We start from the raw sequence: 23199 nt of genomic DNA, 5'->3' as shown, positions 1-23199 counted from the left end.
GTAAGCTGAGAGGCTCCAGCCCGTGATGTAAGCCCAAGAGCTGAGAGAGGAAAAAGAGCAGGACTGGATTGGAGAAGCCTCTAACTTAGGGTAATACTGACAAACCCTGAAACAGGCTAATAGTAACCAAATATTGGCCAGAACTGAGCATCCATTGAGGAATCCTGCATTGGTGGTCAATAGCCTGATTCTGTCAATTCCACCAAGTTCATTTACTCTCTGAAGCAATCATATAGAGCATGGCCTGAGTGAGGAATGTGAAGGGTCCTAGGAATTCAAGTGAGGCCAAATTCAAAAGTAATGGAAAATATGAAGAAACCATAGTTTCCAGCTTGTTGCATGGTCACTTCACGTGCTTCTTTCCCAGGCTTTACACACAGAGCAAGAAGCAGGTGGCGCCCCAGAAGACACAAGATAGGCAGTTTATCTTCCAGGCTTTACATAGAATGAGAGAGAAGCAGGTGGAGCCCCAGGACATACATGATAGGCAGTTTATCAAGAAAATAAGTATATGTGACATTAGAGTTGCAGACAAGGCAGATACAGGTTGCTCACAGCAATGAACTCATTTGTTAGCATCACTTTCTGCATTTGCTATTGTTATTTTTGCTGTGGCTGAATGCCAGACAAATCAAAAGAAAGAGTTTATTCTAGCTCATGGGTTATAGGCATATAATCTTCATGACAAGGAAGGTCATGACATACAGGCCACGGTAGCAGGAAGGGAATGATACAGACCATGGTGGCTGGGAAGGCATGCTGATAATGGCTGTGATGGCCATTCTTGGTTGTCAACTTCACTACTTCTGAAACTAACTAAAACCAAAGTGTCTAGGTATAACAGTGAGTGAATTTTCTTAATTAAATCATTTGAAGTGGTAAGACCCATTTTTAACCCAGATTGTTAGAGGTGAGAAGATACAAATTTAGTGTGGATCTTTTGAGGTGGGAAGATTCATCTTTAATCTGGGCCACACTTACTTCTGGATGTGGACAAAGGAAGCTTGCTCTTTTTGCCTAAATGCTCTCACTGGGAAGTCCATCCCTCCACTGGCATTAGAACCTACTTTTTCAGAACTCTGGTATATACTAGTGACCAGTTGAAATATCCAGCATCATGGACTAAACAAACAACTACTGTATTCCTGGAGCTTCCATTGGTAGACAGTCATTGTTGGACTAGCTAGACCTGTAAGCCATTCCAATAAGTCCCTATTATGTTCTAGATAATAATAATAATAACAATAATAATGATAGAGAGATAATAGATAGATGATAGATAAACAGATGACAGATAGAGAAATAGATAGATAGATGATAGATACATTGTATAAGTTCTGTTGATCTTGAGAACCCTGACTTATAAAGATTTTAGTATCAAGAGTGGCAGTATAAGCATGGATTTCTTAAGAATTTTCAGTAGGCTTTCCAATTTGCCAACATCTACAGCCACCAAAGCCTCTTCAGTTACTAAAGTCTCTCCTAGCAGATCAGAGAATACCGAAAATCCATGGTGTAAACTATTTTGCAAACTTAAGGAGACAAAAATGCATTTGATTATCTTGATTCACCAATGGTAAAAAGCAATGGAGTTGCCAAGTCTGTATATAAAACTTTTGACAATTTGTGGAAAAATAAGGAAAATGATGATGGTGGTTAGTTGTTCCCAGCATCTCTGGATCAATTGACAAAGGAAAATAATGAACTCCATGATAAAATTAACCAACTTCTAGCATCTCAGAATACAGTGAAGGACAACAGTAAACTCAATGATAAAATTGTCCAGCTCCAGATGCTCATAAACAGTCTAAAGGTTTCTAAGTGTACCCTAAAAGGGAATATTCTTTCCAGCAGCCACAGAGCTCAAGTTGTGGAGAATCAAACTGAAGCCCCTCATCCTAAGTTTTGCTAACATACAGTGAAAATTCAAGTCCCTGACTTGAAGGGTATCAGTGATTAAAGTCATTAATTGGTAAAGAATGGGCTTGTATAACTTAGAGGACCCTATTGAAAGTGAGAACTTTGAACCCTGAGATTCTCAAGGGCTTATCTCACTTGAAGAAATACTCTTTCTAAAAGAAAACATACTCAGCAGGTGTGTTTTCTGCCTTTGACTGAGAAAATTAATCCTTCATTGTCTGCTAAACCAGCAGTGACTTTCTCTGAAGGAAATGCCAAGCAAGACAATGCTGATGTCCTTCAAGGACCGACAGTCATTGCCTCTAGACCTATAACCATACTTAAGGCTAAACAGGCTTCTAGAGGGAAGATATAAAGTGTAGTCAATGAGGAGGTATGTTACAGTTAAAAGCTTAATGAGTTTGCTCATTCATTCAAGCAGCAGTCTGGAGAATGGACTTTAAGGGTGTGGGATAATGATGAAGGAAACATAAATGTGGATCAGACTGAGTTTATTGATATGAGCCCACAGAGTGAAGAATCTAGGTTTAATATAGAAGCTCATAGTTTAAAATAAATGGGTCAAAATATATTTGAATGGTTGTCTAAAGCCTTTGTCAAAAGATGGCCTACTGAAAAGGAGTTGGAGATACCTGATTTCCCTTGACTTAGTGTTGATGATGAGATTTTAAGGCTCAGGGAATTGCAATGGTGGAGTGAGTACACTAAGTAAAATCTGTAATAGGCCAGAAGGCACGCCCTTCATTAATCCTATAAAACACAAAATGGTGAGAGGGGCACCAGCACATCTGAAGAGCTTTGTTGCCTTCCCTTTCCTTGTACAGCTAGACCTTAGGGTTGGAGATGCTCCTGCTCAGTTGAATGAATTAAGTGCAATGGGTTTAATTGAGCCACCAAAGTAGCAGAGACTAGGTGGCAGCACTGAATCACAAAGGCAAGGCAGTCCTAGTTATTGTAGTGGACAGTGTGAACAAAGCAATGTCTATAATGGCCTAACCTATCATGGTTAACACAGGCACAACAAATTTAATGGTGGCATGACTCATATGCACCTTTGGTACTAGATAATCAATCATGGTGTGTCCAGGCATGAGCATGTTTTCATGCTGTATTTTGGTTTGATATGTATAAGCAGAAAAAATCTCAAACAAATGGAAGAAAGCCTATACTGGATTGTAGCAAAAGGGAATCTTAGCCTGTGGGCCAGGTTCCAGGCTTGAGCTAATTTGCAAACCAGAATACCCTGAATAAAAGGAGGGCTAGATTCCCCTGAGAATGGACCTTGACAAACTAAGAGTTTTACTGTTAGCCTTTTTCCAATGCTCCCCAGAGGGACCCATGACCTTTGACAAAGGTAAATGTACACTGGTAGAAAGGAAACAATCATATTTCCTGTGGTCTATTGGATACTGGTTCTGACTTGATGCAGATTCTCAGAGACCCCAAGAAACATTGTGGCCCTCCAGCTAAAGCAGGGGCTTATGGAGGTTAGGTGATTCATGGAGTTTTAGCTCACATCTGACTCACAGTAGATTGAGTGTGTCCCCAAACTCATCCTATGGTTATTTCCCCAGCTCTAGAATGCATAATTGATGTAGATATATTTAGAAGTTGGTAGAGTTCTCACATTGATTCCCTGACCTGTGGAGTGAGGGCTGTTATGGTTGGAAAGGCTACATGGACACCTTTAGAGTTGCTGCTGCCAGGGAAAATAGTGAATCAGAAACAGTGTAGTATTCCTGGAGGAACTGCAGAAATTAGCATCACTATTGACGGACTTGAAAGATGCAAGGGTGATGGTGTCCACCACATCTCCCTTTAACTCTACTACCTGGCTAGTGCAGATGACAGATGGATTGTGGAGAATGACAGATGACTATCAAAAGCTCAATCAAGTAGTGACTCTGATTGCAGCTGCTATATCAGATGTGGTGTCCTTACTTGAGCAGATTAACATATCTCCTGGTGCCTGGTATGCAGCTATTGATTTAGCAAAAGCCTTTTTCTTGGTACCTGTCCACAAGGACTGGCAGAAGCAGTTTGCTTTCAGTTAGCAAGGCTAGCAGTGTACCTTCACACTGTTACATCAAGGATATATTAACTCTATCCCTGTGTCATAGCTTAGTTCAAAGGGATCTTGATCATCTGTTCTTCCATAAAATATCACATTAATGAACTATATTAATGGCATTTTACTAACTGGGTGAAGTGAGCAGGAACAAACACTTTGATAACTTGTTGGTAACACATATGTGCATCAGAGGATGGCAAATAAATCTAGCCAAATTTCAGGAACCTTCTACCTCAGTGGAATTTTTAGGAGTCCAGTGATGTGGACATGCAGAGATATTCCTTCTAACGTGAAGGATAAGTTATTGCCCCTGGCCCCAAATTATTCAGAAAGCTGCTAGCTTTGAGTGGGTCCTAGGAACAACAGAAGGCTGTACTACTTAACTCATATGATCCAGCAGATCCAATGGTACTTGAAGTGGCAATGGCAACTAGGGATGCTGCTTGGAGCCTTTGGAAGGCCATTTGGTGAATCACAGAAGAGACTTTGGATTTTAGAGAAGGACTCCATCGTCATCTGCAGACCACTATTCCCACTTTGAGAGACAGCTCTTGGTTTGGTATCGGTCTTAGTGGAAACTGATTGTATGACAATGAGCCTCCAAGTTACCAAACAGCCTGAGATGCTCATCATGAGCTGGGTGTTTTCTGACCCACCAAGTCACAAAATAGATTGGGCACAGCAGCAGTCCATTAGCAAACAGAATTGTTTTATATATGATCAGGTCCAAGCATATCTTGAAGGCATAAACAAGTTACTTGACATTGCCCAAATGCCTATGGTTTCTACTCCCATTACAATGTCATCTGCTGTGAAGCATACATCTATAGCTTCTTGGAGTATTCCCGGTGACCTTTTGACTAAAGAAGAAAAGATAGGGATGGGTTTACTTATGGTTCTGCATATTAATCAGTCTCCACCCAAAAGTGGAAAGCTACAGAATTACAACTCCTTTCTGGGAAAACCCTGAAAGACACCAGCACATGGATATCTTCACAGTGGGCAGACCTTCAGGCAATTTACATGATCATACATTTTCTTTGGAAGGAGAAATGGCCAGATGTGAGATTGTCCACTAATTCATGGACTGTAACCACTGGATTGGCTGGATAGTCAGGGACTTTGAAAGAGCATTATTGGAAAATTGGTAAGAAATGCATCTTGGTAAGAAGTATGTGGCTAGATCTGATCTCTCCAAATGGGCAAAGGATGGGAAGATTTTTATGTCCCATGTAAATGATCATCAAAAGGTGGCTTCAGCAGAAGAGGAGTTCAGTAATCATATAGATAGGATGACCTGTTCTGTGAACAATCAACCTTTTTTCCCAGCTATCCCTACCATTGCTCACCCCAATGGGCTTATGAGCAAAGTGGCAATGGTAACAGAGATTGAGCCATGGGTTTAACAAAATGTACTGCTACCAAGGTTGATATGGCTACAGCTGCTGAGTGCCAGATCTACTAACATCAGAGGCTATTGGTGAAATTATAATGGCCACTCCACATAGTTAAAAGGGAGGTTTATTTTGCGGGGTAACTTACAAGTGAAGGGATAGTTTGCAGGGTCTGGGAAAGGTGTAGCACAGTCCAGTGGTGTTCTCTGGAGAACTCTGCTCGGTCTACCACCAGCATCCAGGGGCCAGGAACCAAGAAAGCCTGCGCATCCGGATCTCGAGTTTTCAGTGTCTTCTCTCAGCCCCACCTTGTAGGCATGACCATTACTGAAGACTCAATGGGGGTTGGAACTTCCAGGTCAAAGCTGGAATGGCTACCCACTACATCAGGCCAACATTGAGCCCCAGATATGGCACCATTTCTCCTAATGACCAGCCAGTGATATGGTGACAAGTTGACTACATGGGACCACTTTGTCCATGGAAATGACAATACTTTGTCCTTACTGGAGTAGATACATTAGTCTGGGTATAGGTTTGCCTTTCTTGCATATACTGCTTATGCCAAAACCACCATCTGTGGACTTATAGAATGCTTTATACACCATCATGGTATTCCATACACTACTGCTTCTGACCAGGGAACTCACTTCACAGACAGAAAAGTAATTTAGTAGCCCCATGATTTACAGAATCCACTGGTCTTACCATGTTGCCCATCCTCCTGAAGGAGCTGCCATGGTATAAAAATGTAGTGGCCTTTATGAGACACAGTGACACAGTTACAATGCTGATTGGGTGGCAGCAGCCTGGAGGGACGGGGTAGGGTTCTCCAGAAGGTGGTATATTCTTTGAATCAGCTTCGAAGATATGGTACAATTTCTCCACAGCCAGGATCCACTGGCCAAGGAGTGGAAAGGGGAATAGTTCCACTCATGATCACTCCCAATGACCCACTACCAAGTTTTTACTGTCTGTTTCTGTGACCTTAAGCTCTGCTGACCTAGAAGTTTTGGTTCCAGAGGGAGGAAGTACTCCTGCCAGGAAACACAGCAAACATCCATTGAACTGGAAACTCACACTTCCCCCTGACCACTTTGGGCTTCTGATGCCCACAAACCAACAGGCCAGGAAAGGAATAACAGAGTGTGTGATTGATCCATATTACCAAGATGAAATTGGATTTCTGCTCCACAATTGTTGTAAGAAAGAGTATGACTGGGGTAGAGGAAATTCTTTAGGGCATCTCTTTGTGTTGTCATGTCCTTTGATTGAAATCGTTGAGAAACTACAACAGCCTAATCCAGAATGGCAATGTTATAGACCTTTCAGGATTGAAGGTATGGGTCATTCCTCCAAGAAAAGAACCAAGACCAGCTGAAGTGCTTGCTGAGGGTGGGAGAAATACAGAATGGGTAGCAGAAGAAGGTAGCTATAAATACCAGCTGTCCATGTGACCAGCTGCAAAAAGATCATAATTAACATGAGTGTTTCTTTTATATTTAGTTGAGAATATGTTTTGCACAGATATTTATGTTTTCTATCCTTGAATCTTTATCATACAATATAACACCAGTTAAGAGAGTATTAATGGTTATTATATTTAAGTTTGAGATACTAAAAGAATGTCCCTCACAGGGCATTGCCACCTATTCTAGAATTTATAGTGTGTTTGTGTTTTATACAAGGGATACTTATATCCTGTTCGACATAATTATGACCTGTTTATTGGTTTCATTTGGAAATTAAGCATGCATGACATCAGAAGATATGACTGTGTGTAAAGTTGACAAGGGGTGGAATTGTGATGGCTATTTTTGGTTGTCAATTTGACTACATCTGGAATTAATTAAAACCCAGATAGCTGGATATACCTGTGAAAGTTTTTTTTCCTAACTAAATCATTTGAAGTGGGGAAAAATCACTTTTAATCTGGATCTTTTGAGGTAGGAAGATCTACTTGCAATCTTCTCCTAACAATGTATATAAAGGAAACAGAAGAAGGAATCTTGCTCTTTTTGCCTGCTTGTGCTCTCTCTACCATATATGTTATTACATAGAAAGAGCTAGAGTTTAATGAATCTCAGGGCAAAATTATTCATCTCAAAATAAATGATATTCTCTAGATGCTAGAACAGCTGTTGAACAAAACACATTCTCTGGCAAGTGAGAAGAGTGACAACCTGAAGATGTCAAGTAAAAAGAAAATTAATATATAATAAATATATATATATATAAATATACATGAATGAGTGCATATGTTATATATAATAAATGAACACACACATAGCCATATAAATGTACATATATGTGTTTGGGAGTAGGCCTAGGTCTTCTAGTATCTGGGCAGATCAGAAAGCAATAACAGATGAGAGTTGATGTTTAGCTGCTTAATATCTCTCTCTCTCTCTCTCTCTCTCTCTCTCTCTCTCTCTCTCTCTCTCTCTCTCCTTCCCTCATTCCTTCTCTCCCTCCCTCCCCCTTCTCTTTTTACTCAATTTGAGACCCAAGCCAATGGATGGACTAGTACTCACACATTCATCTAAACCCCATATTCTTTCTGCATATTCTATTCCCCTAGAGAATTCTGACCAATACACAGGCCATAGTAGCTGGGAAGGCTTGATACAGTCCATGGGGGCAGGGAAGGCATGGTACAGTCCATGGGGGCAGAGAAGGCCATGATACAGGCCAAGGTAGCTGGGAAGGCATGATAGTGGTTGTGATGGCTAGGAAGTTTTTGATATAGGCCACAGAGGCAGGAGTATGGGACTAAGACTCCTCATGTCTGGGAAGACCAGTAAGCAATGAAGGGTAAGAGTTGATGCTTAGCTGCTTGACATGTCTCTCTGTCTGACTCTTTCTGTGTCTGTCTATCTCTGTCTGCCTCTGTCCCTCTCACTCCCCTCCCTCCCTCCCTTCCTTCCTTCTCTCTCTCCCTCCTCCCTGCTTCTCCACTTTATTCAATCTGAGACCCAAACCAATGGACAGAATTGTACTGCACACATTCATCTAAACCCCAGCACTGTGTCTCCTTGGTAAATCCAGTCAATTTCATCATGAACATTCACCATCACAAGTTCTGATATCTTTGTAACTATTCAATTGTAATGGTTAACTGTATCCTTGTTGTTCTAATATAAAACAAATAACTCCATGTGCTCTGTGGGAAACTTCTAAATCAGGGGGCCCTAAGGTATTTTGCAATAAGAAGACTGAAGTGTCTTTTCTGTCACAGAGATTTGACAGACAATGCATAGTTAACCCAGGATTTTATTCAACATCAGAAAGTACTGCCCTGGCAGGGATTCACCTAGCTGCTGAGTGTAGCTCTCTCATTTTTTTCTTAAATGTATTTCTCAGTGCTGAGAATCCCTCTGAAATCCATTGTCTACTCAAATCTACTAAATGAGGGGTTGAGGGAGTTTAAAATTACACATATTTTCAGCCCTTCTGAGAATCTTATTCATACTATAAAACATTGTTCTGGATGCAGTAGAGAGGCTTAATTACACACTGAAGATAAAAAAGATAAAGAGAAGAGACCTGTAGGTGGGGTGGAAATGATTATCCATAAGTATACAGAGTGTGAGCTCGCTTGGCACTTATGCAACTAATTGCCCACACCCGGCTGGCATCTGCATGAATGGTTTCTTGAAAGCCTAAGTGCCTGTGAGATCTGTTGGCATAAACAAAAGAAACAGATGTTTCAACTTTGATAGCAAGCAAACTCAGAAAGAAAACTATACATTTAAGACAGGATAAGCAAGGGAGGAAGTGATGAGGAGGCCCATGTTTCTGAAGCTCCAGAATTGAAAGTGCTACTGTTAGAGTACAAATTTAAAAGTGAAAAATACAAGCTCTTTTTTTTTTTTAAGTACGAGGCTTTCAGAATCTACATTATATGTAAATATGCATGACAGCATCTTCCCATCAAGCTTTTTCTAATAACCTTAGAAGTGTATCTATTTGGAGGGAACTGCAAATTTAGAAAGTCATACTCTTGTTTTCCTACTACTTCACACCTTCCTGAGCAATTTATGTTGAACACTTCGGCACCGAAACCGAAGTCAAACAGGGCAAACATTTGTGTGGTGTATTACCAAGTCACCTTGAACTATCTTTGGCCTCAATGAAGCCCTTGTACTACTACTCCAGTATTGGTGAAATTATTAAGGCCTCTCCACGTAGTTAAAAGGGAGGTTTATTTAGTGGCGTAACTTACAAGTGAAGGGATAGGTAGGTTGCAGGGTCTGGGAAAGACGTAGCACAGTCTAGCGGTGTTCTCTGGAGAACTCTGCTCAGTCTGCCTCCAGGGTCCAGGGTCCGGGCACCAAATGAAAGGGGTGCATCTGGATCGCGGGTCTTCAGGGTCCTCTCTTGGCCCCGCCTTGTAGGCGTGACAGTTACCGAAGCCTCCATGGGGGTTGGAACTTCCAGGTCAAAGCTGGAATGGCTACCCACTACACTCCAGCATCATTAGTAGATAGAGGCGAACCTTGTAAGATGTATGACAGTGCAGACTACCACCACCAGTGCCCACTATTCAAAATGAAAAGCACTCTGACTTAGAGCCACACACTGAAAACAAAAAACAAACAATCAAAATGAAAAGCAGTTTTATAAATCAGCCACAAGGGTGGCAAACCATAATCCCCTGCCAACAACTATTATAACTCAGTATCATAACCAATAATATAGAGGTAACACAATTTAAAATGAACAGAGAAGTTGTATAGATACTTACCTGAATGAGATAAACAAATAATCAATAAGCAAATTGACAGTGCTCAGCATCAGTACTCACCAGAGAAAGGAAAACTTACTAATTTTTCTCACAAGAATGATTATAATAAAAGGCCAAATAACAATACTGCCAAGAATACAAAGGAATCCAGAATACCCGTGCAAAAATACAGTAAAAACTTCAAATTGTATAATCAGAATAGAGCAATCTTCATAGTAATGGAGTCTTTAAGTAAAAAAATATTTTAAAGCAAATGTTACTTAGAAAACTTCCTATTAAACATGTATTTGGATTTAGATTTTATAGTGTTTAATGACTTATCTAGTCAATCATTTAACATATTGATTAGCACAAATTCTCAAATTCATTCTACTTCCCTTATTTTCCCATAAGTTTTAGTTAGTCCTCATTTTTTTAATGTCTTGAACAGACTAAGATTAATGATGATGTTAGAGTTACCTTTATGGCCTCAATATAGAACTGCTGACATTCTCTTCATCTTAGATTTTTTTCCTTCTCTCTGTGTCACTCTGCCTCTGTCTCTGTCTCTCTCTGTCTCCCTGTCTCTCTGTCTTTGTCTCTATATCTCTCTCTCCCCCTCCCTCCCTCCCTCCCTCTCTCTGTGCACCCATATGTGTCCATGGGCATGCATGTGTATATTTGTGCAAGCCCATATGTGCTCATGAATGTAGAAGCCAGAATCAATATCACACGTCTTCCTCACTTGCTTTCTACCTCACTTTTTGAGACAAGTCTTTCACTGAACCTTGAGTTCACCGATTTGGACAGACTGACAGGCTTGGAGCCCCTGAGATGCTTCCTGTGTATCTATCCCCGACACTGAGATTAAGAGCTGTATATAGCCATGCCTAGGTTTTTATGCAGATGCTGGGGATCCAAGGTCAGGTCTGCAGTCTGTATTTTACCAGCCAATCCCTGTCTTCATTGTGATCTCTATTGACTATACTTTTTAAGATCTATCTGCTTTTGTTTTTGTTTTTCTTTGTCCAGCCCCCTTTCTCTCTCTTACTAATAGTAACTATTCTTTGACTTTTATCTTTAGTGCTCTATATTTCTCTCCTTACATTGTCTGGGTGTTGAATCTGCTTGTTGGTTCTATTTTAATATCTATGCTTCTTCAATACTTATGCTTCAAATCCTCTCTCTTTTCTATTCTACCTGGACTGAACCCTGAGGTTCACTGATGCTGGACAAGCAGTCTACCACTGTGTTTCCCCTCCATCCCCCAAAATATTTTTAATTCATCCCAATACATATTTAAGATTATCTACTCCATGGTTATTTCAGTGTATCTAAAAGCAAACACACATTTAACCAGTGTTTTTTTCCTCCATATATTAGAAGTTATTCTGAATATAGAAAATACCATAATAAACAAATGAGAAATTTTACTTGCTGATGATATGTTTATGTTTCATTAAGGATAGATAGACAGGTATCCAAATGAATTCTAAAGATCATTTCGGGTCATGTGAAAGATTGTTATGCTTCTACTAATCTCTAGAGTTATGTTATAGGCTTGTACAAATTCTAGTAGTAATATCCATGCTGATCTGTTTAACTTAATCTCTCTATCCTAAATTAATCTTCCTAAAGCCTACGGTATAAAACAATTTACCTGTTTTATGCTTATGATATTTCATATCTCTCTAATGTCAGAGGATCCAGTACAATTCTGCATCTTCACCTAAAACAACCTTTCTCCTTTGGCCACACCCCTTATATTACCACCAAGGTCAATGCCCACTGACCTACAGCCTCTACACTAGCTGACTTGAGTCACTAACTTTTGGAAAGTTATGCATACCTTTGCTCAGAATACTTACTGTTTGGGGTATGTTGGTATTTTGAAATGATGCTAACTTTGGCAATAAAAAGATATGCCCTCATCAAGACAAACAAAATACAAGGTTATTAGTCATGGTAGTAGTCTAATGTAGATGTTCTTAGTTGGAGATAGTTTCACCCCACACAATGTTTCATGATCTGGGTTCCATTTTTCTTACGAATCTATCAACCCCTGGAGCCCCAAAATCACTGGCACCTGCCATACAGATGAAAACAGGAGAAGGAAAGGGTGGCCCTCCTGTGTAGTTAGGGTTTCGGCCTAGAAATGGAACACCACTTCTGTTCACATCCCAGTGGGTAGGCCTTTTTCATATTGCATGCCCAACTGCAAAGGAATCTGGAAAAAAACTGGCCAACTGTGAGCCCAGACAGCAGAGAAATTAGGCTTATGTAAACCTAGTAGCTTTCACCACTCTGGCCTACCTAATACTCATGAAACATAATTCACTTATTCATTAAAATCAGACCAGATTCTCCTTTTTCTGAAAACACTTTATAAATACTCCAATTTGGAGTAAGAATCCCTTTTCCCCCAATCCCAGCACATACTGTCTTTGTGACGTGTTTTATATCTGTCCTTGCTATACTACAAGTGTTGTTTTCTTTTTTGGTGCTGTTTCTCTTTTCATTACCAGTAAAATTAAAGGTCCTTGATGAAAAGAACTATAGCATATGATTTGGAGTGGTTCGTCTATTCATTCAATGTGTGTTTGTTGAATGACTGTTAACCTGTAAGATAGTAGCTGGTATTATGGTGAACATAGAAAATAATAAGAAACTTCACTGGATCTATGTTGTTATTTGCAATGCCATAAACAGACTCCCTAAGCCCTTTAAGACGTATTTACTGCAATAGATTCAAGCATGCCATGAGATGTAATATTACTCCAAGCAGAATACTATATAAATGAAAGGGAGTGTCAAAGATTGCTTTCTGAATTGAAGGAACCATAGATTATAAGTCAGAGACTTCCCTACCATTAAAACAGATTCAGAAAAACTGTAGTCAATAATGAAAATATTCTACATCATGTTGCCCTCAGCAACTGAGTCATATTTTAAAAATAACATTCTTGGCCAGGCATTGCAATGTATACCTTTAACCCCAGCACTCCGGAGGCAGAGGCAGGCAGATCTCTGTGAGTTCAAGGCCAGCTTGATCTACAGAGGGAGTTCTGGGACAGCTAGGGGTACACAGAGAAACCCCATCTTAAAGAACCAACATATAAAAAAAGTAAAAAAAAAATAAATTAACATTCTTTGGGGCTAGAGAGATGGATCAGTGCTTAAGAACACTGGCTGCTCTTTCAGATGATGCTGGTTCAATTCCCAGCATACACGTGCTGGCTCACAACCATCTGTAACTCCAGTTCCAGGGATCTGTTACTCTCTTCTGCCTCTGCAGGCACCAAACATCCACTTGGTGCACAGACATGCATGCAGGCAAAACATCCACATATATAAAAACATAGCAAAATAAAATAAAGCATAGTAAAATAAAATGAAACTTGAAAAGTAACATTTAAAATGAATATTCTTTGAGGAGGTCAGTGATGTTCTACATATTTAAAACTTGCTATTGCTCAGCTTGCACATCAAAGAGAGAGAAAAGGAGTTTAAAATGAATGAATAAAGAAAAAGCAGAATGCAACTGCTTGCTGTCAGAAGAATTTTGACCAAATCTATAGGAGACCATGTTGTTTAAAATAAATTAACCTTAAAATAGCATATTGATTTTTTATGGGTGTACTGCAAAATGAACGTGATAGACATTCAAGGAACAAAATATCCATTGGACAGGGCCTTTAGTCTTCTACAGCTAAGGACCATAAAGCTGAGACTATTTTCTGTTTCCTATCTGAAAAGACTCAGGAAGGAGCCTAAACAATGCAAGTAAAAGCAGCCCTTTCGCTCGCTCTTTTCTCACCCGCCTCCCAACTACTCCAAGATCTGTTTTTGCCACAACTTCATAAGTATTTCAATTACTTGTTCCCTGAACGGTCCTGCAGAGAGGCTCTGCCCCCAGCCCCCTTTTTATAGATGAAGATATTGAGGTTAAGTGATTTTCTCAGGGTTACAAAGAGACCTCACAGCAATGGGGAATGAGAAGCACTAGTTCACCCTTCTCGGGGATGAATAGATTGAGTTTCAGAGCCGCTTTGCTATTGTATTGCAAAGGAGCCACTCAAATGCCTGGCTGAATGTCTAAGTCCTAGAAATGAAAGGGAGGCCGCAAGGAGAGCATTTTCTTTCTCATTAATGACACAAGCAATTGTCTAAAGTTGGGGAGGGTGGAAAGGCCCTGTAGAAAAAGAGTCTTTTCTAAAAAAAGTACAAACAGCAGGATACTCAATTTGGGACCCTCTGTCAAGGAGACTGTTGTCATCTGTCTCCTTACAGACAGTGCTGCTGAGGAAGCTGGACTCCAGATTGGAGACGTGGTGCTGTCTGTCAATGGCACTGAGGTCACCAGTGTTGAGCATGCAGAAGCTGTGCACCTTGCAAAGAAAGGTAAGTGGGCCAATTACAGACTCCAGAGTTCACCGAAAATGCTGAGCGCTCAATACAAAGGAAGTTTGAATGTGAGAAGGTGGCAGATGTGGAGGGATGTCTTTACTGCGCTGTGATCAACATGATGTTTTATCCTAGTAATTAAACCTCATTTCTAAGTCATACACACTTTGTATTGGTCATCGCCAATAAAATATTTTGTCAGAAGGCAAAATACACTCTACTACCAAAACATTTCTTTAATTAAGAAACAAAGATATTTTCATCATAAGAATTTGTTTACTATTTATTTTCAGTTCTTTTTACATGTGCTCCTTCCCTTCTTTTTTTTCTTAACAAAGAAAGTTTGTAGAGGTAAAAATCTCAGGTTTTTACTGTGGTGTGTGTGTGTGTGTGTGTGTGTGTGTGTGTGTGTGTGTGTGAGAGAGAGAGAGAGAGAGAGAGAGAGAGAGAGAGAGAGAGAGAGACAGACAGACAGACAGACAGACAGACAGACAGACATCACAGGACTGAAGCTTTTAGAGATTCTCTTAGGACCACCTGAGAGACTGAGGACTGTGTGTCAAGCAGTTTCATCACACATGGAACCACCACAGTAGTGGTGCATCCCCTGCACCCTGGTGTCCATTCACAGTAAAGTTGTGGAGAGATTTATGCCTTTGTTCTCTCTGAAAAACAATTTTCTTCATCACCATGTTAGAAGTCCTTCAAGTCTCATAGATAAACACATTCAACTAGAAAATGCTTTGTTCTGTCACAGGATTATCTGATGTGGTATCTTATTCCTGAAAGCTATATGGATGCTGTGATGCTCCTGAATCATTGTTAGACAATGAGATATTACTTAAAATGTGCATTGGGAATAAGCCTCAGGTGCCCTGGCTTGTGTCAACAGACTTCTTTCATGCTTTGGGGTTACCCAGAGCTAAGAGTTCTCCCATACAGGCTAACATTTGAAAACCACCTACAAATGCATTCTGCTTAACTATTCCGAATTGTTTTCAGGTAGAATTTGGCTTGGTGCTTTATTGCTCTGTGAGATGTGTACCAGGTCTGCCAGGAATGCAAGGTCATTATCAGGTAGCATGTGCAATAACTCTCAAAGGTCTTATCCTAAAAAGTTACCCTTTCTGAAGCACGGCTTAGGAATCAGCTTTGTTATAATTACACTAATAAGTTGATAGTGGAAGAGAGTAAGGCAATGTTATGCATTATTTTTGTACTTAGCTGTTCTCATAGATAATTCCTTGTAATTTACGTTTTTGTGTTAAATAATATTTTCCTAATGCTTTTATTCCTAGTGGGTTTTTTTTAATTTTGTTCCAAAAAGCTTAATGTTGTTTATAATACTTAACCATTCCTGGAAATGAAAGGAAAACAGAGAACATCTCTGAAACTTGAATAGCGGAGTGTCTGGCTCCTGATAAAATGGTCACGTGACATTGACAGTTGGAGAAAAGTGACTTATACATCCCAGCTTGAGCTCATTGCTCCTGGGAGTTACTTGGAAGAGTGGGTTATACTCTGTTATAATCCTGGTTCAACCTTAACTTTCCTCTCAAAAAAAGAAAAGAACAAACAAACCCATAACCCCTTGTCTTTGCCAATCCTCAGACTCTACACTAGAGACACCTTCAAAGCAGAAGGTAAACTGTGGATCTAAGATATCAAAAAATAATAAAGAAAGAGACCGAAAAGGATAATGTCATGCTTGTATTTATTACAGAGTGGGAATTACCTTAAATAGCAGATGAGGACTCAGTATCTTGTGTGAGAAATAGGCTGGGGTGGGATATTTATTATTGACTTCGTCATTCATGTGCTCCTGGCAAGCCTTGTTCTACCTCAATATCATTGAATACTACGAAGTTGACAGCTCCTGTTATAGACAGTCAATGAGATGTGCCCACCTGGATGGAGGCATAGATCTCTCCATATTCACAGATGAAGTCCTGCATATACTTAGGGGTAACCGACTATAGCACAGCTTTGAGCTCAGAAACAGTGAAATCTCTGATAGAATAATTGAGAGATTCTCTGCGATTCTTGGTCACCTGCCATGAAAACTAACAACACAAACACAGCAGGCGGACCAAGGTAGCAGCCCAAGAGGTGTGCTGCCATGAAGATGACCACCTCACTCACCAGGAGGAACACCAGGGAGGGGTGCAGCTTTAAACTTGTTCCAGTGCATATTTCTCAAAATATTTTTAGCAATCCCCAAGCAGAAGATGTTATCTCATCGAGATACTACAGAATTTGGGAAACAGTGCAAGGAGAGAATGTCAGTGTAGGAATAATTTGTAAGAAGCAAGGTAAAATGAATACATCTGAGAGAGCAGACATTTAAAATTTAAAATAAGATCAATATACATCACTGAATTGGTCAAGGAGGACATTTATAGGATATGAAACAGAAAAGCAGTTGTTAAGAAGAGCCAGTTGTCAGTGCTAAGTATAAAGAAGACAAATGTTGGGGGGAAAAAAACAGTATGTGACCTGAATAATAAAATACATGCAATGGAAAGATCCAAGGTGATCCAAACTAGTGTATAAACTGTCACAGAAAGTGTCAAGGAGAAGGAGAGAAAGGAATAAAGGAAAGAAAAGGGAAGAGGAGGGGAGGGGAGGAGAGGAGAGGAGAAGGGAAAGAAGGGAGGGAGGGAGGGAGGAAGATAAAAGTCAGGCAGACATAAAAACAATTATAAACAAAGGATAAAACCAGAGGAATAACATAAGACTATCCTAATTAAGAATTCCTGAGAGAGAAAATTTAAATATGTGAAAAAGAAAAATTAGTGCATGTGTGTGTACATCCATGCATGTGTTTGTGGTGGGGGTGCACATGTATGTGGACAGTTGTGTGACTGTGTATGGGAAAGCCAGAGATCAACGTCAGTTGTCATTCCAAGTGCTCTCCACTTCGTTTTGTGAGACAGGGTCTTTTAGTAGCAGGAAACTCACTGACCTGTGAGGCTGGCTAGTCAATAAGCCCAAGATACTTGCCCATCTCTGCTTCTCCAGCATTGGGATTATAAGCACATGTTACCATGTGTGGCTTTTAAAATACAGTTTCTAGGGATCAACTCAGGTCCTTATGCTGAGCATGCACTTTACCAACCAAGCTATTGCCCTCGTCAACCAAGAAAAGTATTAGAAACAGAACAAAGCAAGCTGTTTCAAGGATCAATGAAAGAAAAAGAAATCAGAAAAGAGGTTATCAGATAGATGGGCATAAGAACTCTTAGGCAAGCAGACTATAGTGAAATTTAAGAATAGTAAAGAGAAAGAGAAGATATTTAAGCTTTAGGAGGGAGGCATTGTATCGCCTTTAAAGGAACTGAAATGCAACCAGACTTTGTAACAATAGCAAGTTCTAGAATAGTATAGAGTAATATTCTCAAAATATTAAAGAAACTCAAATGCAATGTCCACTTAAAGGATTATTTGATGTAAGTATATATGGCAAAGGGTTATTGGCGTTCATGACTTTAGAAAGATTATCTCGAGGAATCTCAGATAAAACACTTTGCCAAGGAGAAATATAAACCACAACAACTTTATATTAAGCATGAAAAATAGGTGCAAGAAAATAGTTTAAAATTCCCTATTAACCCTTTTGGTCCTACATTGACCAAAATAATTACTTAATAGAGTTAAATGCATTCATATAATTTTAATGTCCCAAACATAAAGAGAAAATCATCAGTTTCCTTTCATCTCTTATAAAGTCTACTTATAACTATGTAGCTTTTTATTGCCATGACAAAACATTGTAGTTAGCCAGCCCATAAGGAGGAAAGCTTTACTATGACCCATGTTTTCACTCCATGGTATTTAATGTTGATGCTTTGAATTGTGGAGATATCAGTTGTGTCAGTAGCATGTGCTAGAGGAGGATGCTCCCCCTGTAATAGCCAGAAGGCAACACACAGAGAGAAAAAAGGCCTGCAGTCCCAGTAAATGTTTCAAGATCCACCATCAATGAACTAACTTCCTTCCACTGGGACCTACTTCCTAAGATTGTCCATCTACAAACAGTGGCACAGAGCAACAACTAATCTCTGAGCATATAGGAATTTGAAGAACATTTAAGTTCTAAACCATTACATAACCAAACTCCCAACCATTAAAACAGAAAGGCATATACATATGAACAAAAATAGTTAACAGAGAAATCTTGGACAACTGACAAGAATAATGCTGATTATAACAGACCTGCTCATCATAATAACAAAAGGCCTGGCCAAGCCAATATAATACCTGCAAGAGAAACAGTAGTATACACTCTGAGAAAAAAAGAAGCTACCATTCTTACTGAAGATTATGAGATTACAAGGGACAGAAACTTACAACTAAAAGAGAATGACTTATTGAACTAAGATCTTCTATACAAATTGGTTGTCCAATATGATACGGACCACCCTAAAAACATATATATGATAACACTATGCAGGCTGAGCAGGTTATGTTTAGGGATGTATATGTTCACACATATGTACTGACAATTAATGAAAACAGATGCCACGGATTTGAAAGAGATGAAGATGGGTGTATGGGAGGGTTTTGAGGGGTGAAAAGGAAGAGGAAAATGATGTAATTATAATCTCAAAAATAACATAACTTTGTAAAATTCAGCAGGATGTACTTATGCTAACAACAAGAAAAAAGAAAGGAAGAAATTACATGTGATTAACAATAACAACAAAAATTCTAAATGTTTAGAACTAATCTATCAAAGAATAAAGAACTTATGAAAAAACATGACTCTCTTAAGGTCTGTAAAAGAAGAACCTGGATAGATATACAGCTCAATATAGAGTACTGTGTGCTGCATTTACGGCCTTGAGTTCAATCCTGTATGATGGAGGAGGACTAGAGATCTGAAAATAAACACTGTTCTTATGCATTCATAGGTATATATATATAATTCTCCAAAAATCACTATAAAAATTTAATGATATCACAATAAAATTATTAAATGTCTGGGTAGTTTGGAAAACTTACCTACAAACATACAAAAGAGTAAATGTCTTTAAATGGATTCACTATTGATAAATAGGACATGATGGCAAAAGAACATTTTATATCAGCTCTGAAGATATATTCCAAACCCATAATAACAGATAAGAATGGAGTTCTTTTGTAGGAATGTAGAAGAGATTAGTGATCTGCAAAGAACTAGAAAGCTCAAAAAAAAATACCCCAACATAAATCCAAACTTTGACAAAGGTGCCATACATTGTCCTTTAGAGATTATTCTATATAAAGAGGTAGACTTCATCTGTATCAGACCTCAATTTTAAAGTTAAAAGCAATATCAGTAAAAGAAATTATGGACCAGTTTGCCACTAATCAAAACAATGTAAATTGTCAACAAGATGATGTTTCAGATTCAATAATATTTTTTTAAAGTGCCATATAATAGCCAGCTTTGACAGGGGCATAATGGTAAGAAAATGAGAATCTTCGTGTGCTCTTCCTGGGATATAGGATGCTCAGTGAGCAATTTGCACTTTCTAGTGAAGTACCTATATATCTTATGTCCTAACAGTTGTACTCCTGGACAGATAAACCCAAAAACTACTTAAAAGGGACAAATACAAGGGCATTTGTGCAGTATTTTATGTGGTAGAAAGGAATTAGAGTCAGCCTGGGTAACCATCACTAGGGGAATATGTAAACCTATGTTGTAATGCATACATACTCTGCATTTCTATTCACTTTGAAGCATCATAAATAGATTTCTAAAAGATGGTTTCAAGTTGAAAAGAAAAGAAAAGACAAGGATAAACAAAAGGGGAGATGGGGGAGAATCAGGCAGGCATACAGAAAAGCAGCATGACATCATCCATGTATCATAAGAAGACAAACATACACAAGACAGTATGGTCACATTCCTATATCGAGCCCATTTTGTGAGTCCCTGTTGTGAAAGAGAAAATAAATTGTTGTGCTTGAAGAAATAATAAAAACAAAGCAAGGAACTCCAACTCTAAAGACAATCCTGTGGCATGATCTGAGTGTTAATTTGGGCACTGTGTTCCTGCTTTAACAGCAACAAACGATGTCCCTTGAATGGATCCTACCATACGCAAATGCAGCTAGAACCTCATTCTGAAATATGTCAGCAATAATGGTAAAGGAAAGCTGAGCAAAACAAACAGGGTCACCAAGAAACTGGTTCTGTAAGATCATACCTGACCATGACACTGGTTCAGATTTATGGACATCCAATTACTTTTCAGAGAACACTGTGTCCTAGGTCTAGCTGTGTGCCGGACTCAGTGGGATGTCTAGTGATGCCTCCATAGCTGTAGTTTTGATCAACTCTCTGTGTTGAATCGTTCACCACCAGCCCGGCATCAGGACACAGCCAGCATCTTTCCATTTTTGTTTTTGTTTCTTGACAGTCTCATACATGTATACAATGACTCCTGCTGTTTCCATCCCCCTTTCTCCCACTGAACCCTCTTCTTCAGCTCAGAATCTTAAAGACTTAGCCAAACAGTTACAGCCCTATGACTGAAAGTCTTACTTTTTTTAAATCTTACCTCAACAGAGAAGCATGAAAAAGGGGGACACCATTCAAAAACTCTTACTTTGTAATTGATATTATTAGTCATAGTACTACACACACCTGTACAACTGAGCTTTATTCCATTGATGAGAAACCCGAACTGATTTTTGAAAGGCATCCAGTGTCCTATTGAAAATGGCTATCTGTATGTCAACCTTTGGGACTTTGTATGCTCGATTGCTTTTCGAGACAAGTTTTCACTGTTTGGCCCAGGGCGACCCTCAACTTGAGATCCTCTTGTTTTACTGTCAGCCACCTGTGCCGGGATTACAGGTATACAGTACCACTCTCTGCTGAGTCTTTATTTAACTTAGCTTGCCCCGATACAGTGGTTTCGGCATTTTATAGGGCTGGATCCCGGCTGACTCAAAGAGGAGATTTAATCACCCATGTTAAAAGTAAAGGAGCACACCAAAGCGCAAGGAGCCAGCGAGTCTTTGCCCCGCCAGGACTTTGTTTCACTAAGTGCAGACTTTAGTCAAAATCAAACACAAAAGAGCCTCTGGAGGCCGGGTTCTCAGCTGCCAACACGGCGCAAGCCCTGGGGGACAGAACACATCTTGCACATTTCTCTTCTGCACTTGTGAGGGTGGTAGAGCTTGTCTGACAGCAGAGGTGTGACTCTGACACAGTTTAAGATTGGTGGCATAATAAGACAGTGAGCCAAGGAGAAAGTGTGAATTAGAAAAAGAAATCTTTTTTTTTTCTGTTTCCTGCAGCTGTAAATAACCTCCCTGAATTCTACACTTCCAAACATGGGCCAACATGCGAGGGAAGGTTTGTTTTTTTTCTGGGGAGCTTTTGTTTTGAAGGACTTTGTCACTAAAGGACTGGGGTGGGTAGAGATGGGGTTTGAAAACTTCTTTATCTCATGGAGCTGACCATTGGCCTGACTCTTTCATCTCAGGCTGTGGACAGTCTCCTGTCTGCGTTCTTCATCCCACCCACCACCCAAAGCGAGCAAGATGCCCGGTAGATAAAGGTGAAGGTTGTGTACTTCCATCCCCAGGCTCATGAAATTAATAAGCCAAAGTAATATGGGGGTGAGGAAACTAAGAGTTGTTTTTCTTTTTTTTTTTAACTGAGATATGTTGGGGTTAAAAATAAATTGGGTCAAAAGAAATGAAATCATAGTTGAAGAAATGAAGAAATATTGTAGTTGGTGGCAAGAACCAAGCAGCAGGGCCACATGGAAACAAAAAAGGGCGGGGGACTTGAAACTGAAATTGTATTTGGACATCATCTGCGAACATGCTACAAACATAGAATGTCAAGGCTCATGCCCAACCTGCTGAATGAAGGCACAGTGTTTAATGAACCACTGGCCGATGTGTGTTGGTTTTTTAAGCACCAAATTAAGACATTTCCTAACTTTAGGCTTAGTAAATTAATAAACACAAAAAGTTTTAAATGTTAACACTTAGAATTTTAGTTCTTCTAGTACACATACTACAATGACTACAGAAGCAGATTTTTTTTTTTTTTTTTTTTTTTTTTTAGCAAAACATAACATCAAACTCTAAATTCTCACTCAAGCTCTTCTGTGAATGTCAAGCCCAAGTCCTCTGGGCCCCGAGTAGCATGTGGTAAAGAGTATAAAACTACCCTCTCCCGACAGCTGCTTGGAGCCCGAGAACTCCCCAGGCATGAGGCTCGTGTCCTCACTCTGGGCATGAGAAACTTCCTTCTCACACGACGAAACCATGCTGCACCAGGGCCAGCTGCATCCTTGCCCCAGAGAGAATTTTTCATGGCGCACCAAGTTATGTTTCTGACCGGGCTGAAGCACGAGCTTAGTCTGATCGGTATCAGAGAAAGTCGCATGCAGTCTGTGTAAGCAAGAGGAAAATGACCTCAGGGGCAGCCCACTGCAGCGGTCCATAAATAAATTGGCAGATATGTCAACTACGCACATTAGTCCAGGAGTGCAGTACTTTGGGGACTACAGTCCAAAGACAAAGACATTTGTGGGTTGCCGGTCAATCTGGAACATTTCTTTTAATTTTTCTGGATGTGTTTTTGACAGGAGCTTAAGGGCAGTTCAATAAATTAAAATGTATTTACATGGCAATGAAGAATTATCTTGACACACTGAGAGTTATTTAAT

General features: G+C 39.6%; 1 protein-coding gene across 1 annotated transcript in view; it reads left to right on the top strand.

The window, feature by feature from the left end:
• LOC102906326 (uncharacterized) overlaps positions 1 to 23199 on the top strand; it is a 111653-nt gene that overhangs the window by 33497 nt on the left and 54957 nt on the right. The window contains exon 6 of the mRNA XM_016004167.3: positions 14402 to 14512. Within this exon, the coding sequence (XP_015859653.1) occupies positions 14402 to 14512 (111 nt within the window). The remainder of the gene's footprint in view (positions 1 to 14401; positions 14513 to 23199) is intronic.

The sequence above is a fragment of the Peromyscus maniculatus genome, chromosome 13 (genome assembly GCF_049852395.1).
Source record: "Peromyscus maniculatus bairdii isolate BWxNUB_F1_BW_parent chromosome 13, HU_Pman_BW_mat_3.1, whole genome shotgun sequence".
NCBI classification, from domain to species: Eukaryota; Metazoa; Chordata; class Mammalia; order Rodentia; family Cricetidae; genus Peromyscus; species Peromyscus maniculatus.
The sequence above is the reverse complement of the archived record's forward strand: the minus strand, read 5'-3'. Positions and strand labels throughout refer to the sequence as shown.